We start from the raw sequence: 9,057 nt of genomic DNA on the forward strand, positions 1-9,057 counted from the left end.
TTGGATCGTAGGTACGATAAAAAAAAATTCTAGAAAATTTCAACATCAATGCTGAATTTTCTAGATTTCTTGAAGTTTTTTTGAAAATTTTCATCCGAAATGAAATAAATGTTCTTGGAGGTTAAAAAATTTAGTTGGGGCATATTTAGCCGAGGTCAACCAAAATTCTTTTTTAAAGATGCCCTATGGTTATTTCTATAATTATATTTGTGAGAAAAGACTATTGATCTTTAAGTGTTAAACGTTCTGTATATTCATTATTATTTTTTTTTCATTTCCATTTAATCTTCTTTATGAAGATGAAATCTCTCATTAATCGCCACTTTTTTTTCCAGATAGATTGCCATCATGCGTTTGTTAATCCTTCTTTCGCTTGTTTGCTGCACATTCGCTTATGGTTACTACGGTGGCAAGAGAGGCGGCGGCAGAGGCGGATGGGGTGGTGGTAGAGGTGGTTATGGAGGCGGATATGGAAAAGGCGGATTCGGAGGCGGATTCGGAGGAAAAGGGGGATACGGAGGCGGATACGGAGGAGGATACGGAGGTGGATACGGAGGTGGTAAAGGGGGATATGGCGGTGGAATCATCTTCATAGGAGGAAAAGGAGGATACGGTGGTGGATACGGAGGAGGATATGGAGGCTATGGTGGTGGATTTGGAGGAAAGGGAGGTTACGGAGGTGGATACGGAGGTGGATACGGAGGATATGGTGGATACGGAGGAGGAAAGGGAGGTTACGGAGGTGGATACGGAGGATATGGTGGTGGATATGGAGGAGGAAAGGGAGGTTACGGAGGTGGATACGGAGGATATGGTGGTGGATACGGAGGAGGAAAGGGAGGTTACGGAGGTGGATACGGAGGATATGGTGGCGGATACGGAGGTGGATACGGAGGCTATGGTGGTGGATTTGGAGGAAAGGGAGGTTACGGAGGTGGATACGGAGGCGGATACGGAGGATACGGTGGCGGATACGGAGGTGGATACGGTGGAGGATACGGAGGTGGATACGGAGGCGGATATGGCGGTGGGGAGGTTACGGAGGTGGTGGCGGATACGGAGGCGGATATGAAATGTTTCGCAAGATCTTTGTATCAGATTTCAGTTTTTTTTCAAAAGTTATAATGAGCGTGGCAATTTGTAAAATATCATGGAAATATGTATTTTCAAGGCGGATACGGAGGATCACACACATTTTTTTGTGTTTTTGGCAAATAAAAGGTATATCCTGTTATTTAACTTTTGTATTGGATACGACTTTCAACAGGTGGATACGGTGGAGGATACGGAGGTGGATACGGAGGCGGATATGGCGGTGGATACGGAGGCGGATATGGCGGTGGATACGGTGGCGGATACGGAGGCGGATTTGGCGGATTTGGAAAATGTAAGTAAAATGAAATGTCTCGCAAGATCTTTGTATCAGATTTCAGTTTTTTTTCAAAAGTTATAATGAGCGTGGCAATTTGTAAAATATCATGGAAATATGTATTTTCAATGTATCAATTTTTAATTATGTTTTTTTTGCTTTGTTTTCCAGCTGTCAAGACATATTATTAAGAAGTTCACCATTAGTAAGCTTTACATAACCTGCCCAGTACAAATCCAGTCACACAGTTCTCATTTTTTTGTGTTTTTGTTGAATGATGTTATTTTAATTTCGCAAATAAAAGGTATATCCTGTTATTTAACTTTTGTATTGTCAAGATTATATATTGCAATACCCCAGTTCTCCAAAAACAATTTAAACTTGTGAAATAGCAAGTATTATGAACTTTATTGTTCTGTTTACCAAAAAATTGTGTTCTGGCACGAACATTTATTGCATGTTAATGACTTTATATTACCCTATATTATGTTGTTCATGACTTTCAACAGGCACGTCGCAGTTTAGGTCAAAAAAAGGTTAAGTGGTAGTGTATGAAAAAAAAAATTGGTACTGAAAAAGTTCTAAGTTTTATGTCAACCAGGCCTAGTCAATTACCCATCTAAATAACACATTACAAAGATGAAATTATAATATCCCAAAAACCTCATGAATATTGGAGTATCCTTTTTTTTGAAAAAAAAAACTACACTTGCCAAGTTTTTATATATACGTTGGAATTTTTTTTTCTCTTTCACTTAGCCCCCCCCCCCCCCTTTCAATTTGTTCTGACGCAAAAGCGCTGGCATTGAAAAATGTTGCCACTTGAAAAACCAATGTAAATTTATCGATTTGCAGCCAAAGCTGATGTCATCTTTTAAAAAAAATGTTGGTTGCCCTCTCCCCACCGACTGACTATAAATGACACGACTCAAAACATATTTACATTCCAGAATACAATGTTTTTCTTTTTATTCCTTTTAACCCGTCAACAAATATTTTGAAATTTTCCCGGAAAAAGATTTTTCCCACCTTCCCACCGACCTAATAATTTACCCTGAGTCGGGAGAGGGCAAGCAAACATCCTTTTAAAGATGGCCTTACAATGGTTCTTGAAGGGTGAAAATTTTAATATAATCTTCATCTACATGCATTATCTTTTAATAATACACTGAAGGCTTTTTGCAAATGCATTAAACAGTAAATCGCGCTCTCATAAATTCCTAGCATATAATGTATTTTTCACTGCTGATAGGTTCTATGAAGTGATTTCGTCATTCAGAAAGTAAATGAATTTTTGTTTATAAATGAAAACGGTAACAATGATCAATCTTTAAAATAAATCTACAAACAACAAAAATCTGCAAAGAGGGCTAAACCATGGACCCTAGCAAATTACAGACGTAGAATTGGGTGTGTAAGAGGAAGAAACATCCCCTGTTAAACCACACCGGTACCCCGTCGTAAGTCATGTGTATTGATCAGGTAAACGGATTGTTTCGTAGTCAAATTAAGTATAAAAATGACGGCCAAACAATATGTTTGAAACATGTGAGTCCTAAAATGATGGATTATATTTGGTAATAAGGTCATCATAAAATTTACAAAATGTTGATTTAATACGATGATGATAAAGAATGTACGCATCAATCACCCAATCTTATCTGTCTGTAGCTAAATGGGTGTAATGAAATGTGGACCTACTCAGAGCGTGCATTTGAGTAACGAATAAGTCGGGAAACGTACGTTTTACTCCAAATTATGCATGTGATAATGAAATATGACAACATGAATAAGAAAAGTTGACTATGGAAAAACTTACGCCATCCAGTCAGTCATTCAATTTAGTTTTCAACAGGTCTAAAGTCTGTAGAACATCAAAATATGAATATAATATGGCAGATTCTGGGTTTTTTTTCGACTCTGATCTTGAATGTCGGGTTGTAGGCCACAGCACGTTTTCTTCTTTTTTTTCTATTGAAGTTTGAATACAGTCTGCTCCTTAGAATTCTACTAAAGGGAATACAAGGTTGTGCCCTTCAGAAGGATTTTTAATCGTTTGTCTTTATTAGCTAAACTGCTGTCAGTGAGAAACTCCAACATCCTTTTTAAATCAACTTCTGAGAACATGTGTGTAGAATTTATATACATCACGTCTTAAACTAATCAAATTGAATTTTATTTACAAGATAGTAAAATATAAATTAAATAAATATACTCTATTCTAATTTTAAATTGTTGTTTGCATGGACGATAAATCGACGAAATACAGATGAATTCTTTTTATATTACAATTGAAAAATCCAGAACACAAATTAAATAGAAGGTTATATCATTCAAATGTTATATAATACAAATAGAAAAAATAGAAAACAAATTAAAATTATGCAAAATAAATGAAAATCATACAATACAAATAAAAAGCTATACAAATGGAAAATTTAAACCATTAAGTAGCATTATTTTTTATCTAATGAAATGGAAAAAATCTACACACATCAACAGTATAAATATTTTTCATAATTATGATAATGTGTCCATTTTAAATTCTCTTCAAAAGTAAAACGAAGACTGACATTGTCCGCGAACTTTCCAAAATTCAAATAAAATTTTAACAATACAATTGGGATAACATACAAAACAAATAGAATTATTCGACTGAATTAATATTGTTACGTTTTAAATGCTATAGGTGTCCTTACATAGTGTTTTATAAACTGTATATTAAGAAATTAGTTATATATGGCTATTTTCAGCGGATGGGGGAAGGATAATGTGAATGAAGTCTTTTTTCCACGAACTGTTTTATTAGCACTCTTAAGAAGTGTTTCAGAGATTGTCTTAATATATGACCTCTAGAGATTGTTATTATATATTTAGGCCACGGTACCAGCCATTATGGGGACAAAGCCTGCGCTCCGATCATCAAATCGGGATCAACATGCTCATAAACTTGACCACCGGTCGTGGATTCCGACAGTTTTATTTAATGGTGGACACATTTTTGCATACAATAATAAATAGGCACACATCAATCTTTATTTGACAATCTAGCTTTTTTTCTTCTTTTTTTTACGACATTTTGATAACAAAGATCTCTTGGCCGCGACAAAATTGTTTATTTTCATCACATGTAATAGTTTACACCTCGATCATGAGGTAGACTGAGTTTGTGGAGTATCAGTTATTGTTCTTTTGATCTGATTATAATATCCTATACAAACTGTGTGAAATGGAGAAACCTTGATCCAAATATAATGCCCGTACTTCGTTATATCTAACCACGCAGACTTTCTTCGCTGATTATTTGTCTTTCCAACGGGGAGTAACCTATTAGATCAGGGTTCTCCATAAAGGATAAACTCTACTCTTTTTCGAAAAAAAGCAACAACATACCACCATGACAAAATTATTTTTGAAAAAAAAGAATCAAAAACCGTCAGTCATTATAAAAAGGACAAGTTCTTTGAGCAATTTTTTTTTTAACTCTAACGCTGCAGAAAGGAAACTTTTTGCAGACAGCATCAGAATTAGCCCTTTCACAGTAACTGCGGTACTACTCTTCTGCAGGGCAATAGTAAATTTTATAGTAAATTTCTAATTAAATATTTTTCCTATAAATTCTTTTTTCATTAATTGTCTTTTGTCTGATGAATATGGTTTTGAAATACTTTAAGTTGCCATTCTACTTTGTCTTTGAAATATTCTGAATGCCTAAAGCAATGCAATTTTAGCAGTGCGTGCAGAAGTAAAAAATGAAGATTAATATCATGTGTTCACTGAGAGTAAACAGTTAAAAGTTATAGCTTTAGATATAGATTGAGGTTATAGCATATATAGAGCAAAGAATGGTCTATTGAATATGACCAGACAAGAAACGTCATTTAACATTAGCAACGTTAACATATGCATATTAGAAAAAAAAACAAAGTAGACCATGCAGAGTTAACCGCGAATGGTCACTCACTTCACATGAAATGTTAGCAAAACACATGTTTACAGTTATGTATGCAATAAATATTGCGCTCTTTCGGAGTTAACCACAAACGGCTACTTAACATTACGATCTAACAATCCAACAATCTTTTCATGTTCTCTCACACCGCACGCTTCACACTTTGCACATCAAAATATATCAGTTGTTTATTATTTAGATGCAACTATAGATTTTCCTTTGCCTGAGCTGGACAAGGACCACACAGGGGATGACTAGACCTTCATGGCACCTAACCAACTTCATATCTTTCTTGAGGTTGAAGTTTGCCCTACTCGAATTCTTTGGTTTAAAAGACCTTTGAGCTTGATTACAGTTTACATATTACATGTATATGTTTAATTCTTTATACTTTACTACATTATATTTCATGAAATATATGGAGATAAGGAACAGTATTCAAGCTCAAACGTCCAATAACCAATACAAGAAAGGAGCAGAGCAAGCACAGACTTCCGAAACATCAGAGGTGGGACGAAACATCAGAGGTGGGATCAGGTGCCAATAAATGGCACGATGCCATTCAGTTAAAATGGAGACAAAACATTGTGAATTACCTTTCGTTTTATATTGTCAAATGTACCGTATAAACAGAATGTTCAGCGAGGATTCAATTTTGGCATAATTAGCGAGAATGTTTAGATCGCTAAATTTGAATATCGAAACGATTAATTGCGTAATGTTGTAATTACTTCTATAATGAGCATTATAAAATCGCTTAAATGACATCGCTAAAAATATTTATCACTTTTTCGCTAAAATTTCCACTAATACGATGTTTTAATTCACCCCGGTTGCTCTAGGCTGGCACCATATGCTGTCATATCAATAGATACGTTTCCAACAATCCAACTTTAAGAGTCAAAACTTCGTTAGCTGTTTGATTAAGTAAAATTGATATTAAGGTTTGTATTATTTTAACAGGTTTTGTTGATAGACTTTAAACTGAAATTAAATAAAAATAATATTTTAATATCAAATATATATATTTACAGTATTTTCATATCATCACAGATTTTTCTTTTCTTTGTTCTATTAGAATAAACACGTGCCTGTGACCCATGCTTTGCAGATCTATTAGAAATACAAAAACTTGATAATCCTTGTCATCACTATCAAGCAAAAAGTTAGAAATCTGACTGTTCCAGTGTGTCAGAAATATGTACCGGTAGATATTATTACACCATTTGATTCGGTCAAGGTAAGACCGCTGACCGCTTCTACAGGCATGAAGATACATGTACATGTATTTGCTCCTCAGTACGTTATAAGGAACTTATTTGAAAATGTAAGTGATTGAAAATATTTATACTTATTTTGAAAAAAAAAATCACAAATTCGAATATCTAACCATCAAATAAATAGATTACATCAATATCATTGATGAGATCAAATGATACATTATAATGACAAAGAATTTATGAAAAGCCGATTTTGAAAAAGGTTGTTTAAATCAACTTATCTGTCAGAAGCCCGATTTGGTATAAAAATTTATTTTATTCAGGCGTGCTTTTGAGTATTGAATAAGATGGTTAACATAAATATCATATGCATGTAATAGCGGAATATTATGACAGATATATAAGGAAAAGCTGAAGTCATTTTATAATCATATAATATAGTTGTTAGTTTTCCCTTATTGTTTATTAATCAGTTAAATACCGAGTATCCAATTACAAATACAAAAAAGTAGATAATGAACGTAGGCCGATCTAAAAAAATCTAGTCGCCCGCGTGGTGCAGTGGTTATGCCGTCTGCTCTAGAGTCGCGAGGTAAGGAATCGATCCTTATGTCGCAGGTTCGAATCCCACTTTGGGACATGGAGACCGGACCTTCGGATGAGACCGTATAAACCGAAGTCGCAGTAGGTGCTAGCACGAAAAAGATTCCTCACTGCTCAATGGCCCCGAGTGCCAAGCATAGGTATAATTTTGAAGCTCTCCACCGGCAAGTGGTGGTGTCTCCATATGAGTGAAAAATTCCTGAGACGTAAAACAACATACAATCAATCAGTCAAAAATCTATATGGGAGTTGTCTTTAACCGTGGCCGACTAGTTGTAAGAGTGAGTTATCTTGATTCCCTTCATTTAGCCTCCAGTTCGACTAGTAGGTACACATCGATGATCGTTTATCAATATTTATTTTTATTCATTCTGTTTTGATACTAAATCTCTGTTTAAACTTGAAATGAAAGACATTACACAGTCTTACATAATCTATTAAATATTGATATTTTTTTCTAGAGAAAATCATTAATGACAAACTTACAAATAGAATTTATGATAAACATGATGACTTCAATTTTTCCATCGTAAAATACTGAAGCAATTTACGGTTGAACCAAGCCATTATCACCTGCATATGGAGTGAAACTCTCCCAGTTGATTCGACATGCAAAAGCATGTTCTACGTAAGATCAATTTCTTAAATGAGCCAAGCTATTGAGAAACATGTTGATAATATAAAGATATAAAAAAAATCTATCTTGTGTAAAAGTGACCATTTCTAATTCTTTAGTCGGTAAATGCATTTCTTTTAAATTGCAAATTATCATTATGCGGCTTTATGCCGAATGTTGACTAATAGATGGTTATGCTAACATTTTTCCATTCAGCTGTCTACGATTTTTTTCTTTTGTCCGATGATTACATGAGGCACATCGCAGTTAATTGTCCAGTCGACATGGGATTCTTACTCCGTTGATTCCTCCAGTATTAGAGGTCTAAAATATATTTTTTCAGCTTGATTAAAATTTATCTACATATTTCATTCTTTCAAAATCTTCAACGTTCGAAAACGTTCTATTGAGGTTGATGAAGAATTTCTTTTCTTTTTGTCATACATCCATGCATGATCCAATTATGTTAAAAAGTGGGAAACAGGAACCTTGTGTTTGTGCAAATATGTTCTTGTAACATTTTGCAATGAGACATTTTTTTTATTTAGAATATTTGCTTAAATACATGTATTAAAAAGACTAATTATAAAGCTATAAATTGCACAATATTCAAGATACTCGTTTTATATATTTAGAAAACGTTTATTACTGTAAGATCAACATCTGATTGCTGTAGTCTTGAATATTAGTTTTCATTCTGATTAGGAGATGGTCAGGATGAAATGATTCAAATAATTGTAGTTTAAACAATACTGTATTGAAGGTTTATTTTGCTTCTCAGGTCGATATCAATTAGTTCATCTCCAAATATAAATTTATTCCTAATTACCGGTATTTGCAAACAATAGTTTCTGTTGTGCTTTCATTTTTAATTATGTCTGTACGCTAGCTGTCAAGAATAGTGATGTACAAACATCGTTGAGATCCATGTATTCTTTATTGCTTGACATATTTTCATTGTATTCCATCAAAATCGTCGTATTAGATTTCTTTTTTGAAATATTAAACTGAAAGAAAAAAGAAACGCATGAGAACATGATATGTGAAATATTTTGACTGTGTGGCCGAAAATTATGAAAATTGGTCAGATGTGTATTTTGGCTACTTTGCACTAAAATCGCTCGTCAAAACTAATCAACCATGAAATGTATGGCATAACGTGGGAAAAGTGATAAAAAGCCAAAAACACGTGCATGTTGGTGATGACAATTTTGTGATCACAATTTGTAGTGCCAAACGATGCATCTGAGTTATAGACATTGTTTTTGCATATTTGCAGTCAGTATAAATTTCTTGC

At 34.1% G+C, this 9,057-nt stretch overlaps 1 protein-coding gene across 1 annotated transcript; it reads left to right on the forward strand.

Annotated features, from left to right (window-relative positions):
- The first annotated feature begins 348 nt into the window (after nucleotides 1-348).
- LOC134263783 (uncharacterized) lies at nucleotides 349-1,560 on the forward strand. Its single transcript, XM_062746161.1, has 4 exons — nucleotides 349-397; nucleotides 503-1,003; nucleotides 1,268-1,387; nucleotides 1,541-1,560. The coding sequence occupies exons 1-4, from the start codon at nucleotides 349-351 to the stop codon at nucleotides 1,558-1,560; spliced, it is 690 nt and encodes a 229-aa protein (XP_062602145.1).
- Nucleotides 1,561-9,057: the final 7,497 nt, after the last annotated feature.

This window comes from Saccostrea cucullata, unplaced genomic scaffold (assembly GCF_032062105.1).
Source record: "Saccostrea cucullata isolate Sc308-1 unplaced genomic scaffold, CSIRO_AGI_Scuc_v1 ctg824, whole genome shotgun sequence".
NCBI classification, from domain to species: Eukaryota; Metazoa; Mollusca; class Bivalvia; order Ostreida; family Ostreidae; genus Saccostrea; species Saccostrea cuccullata.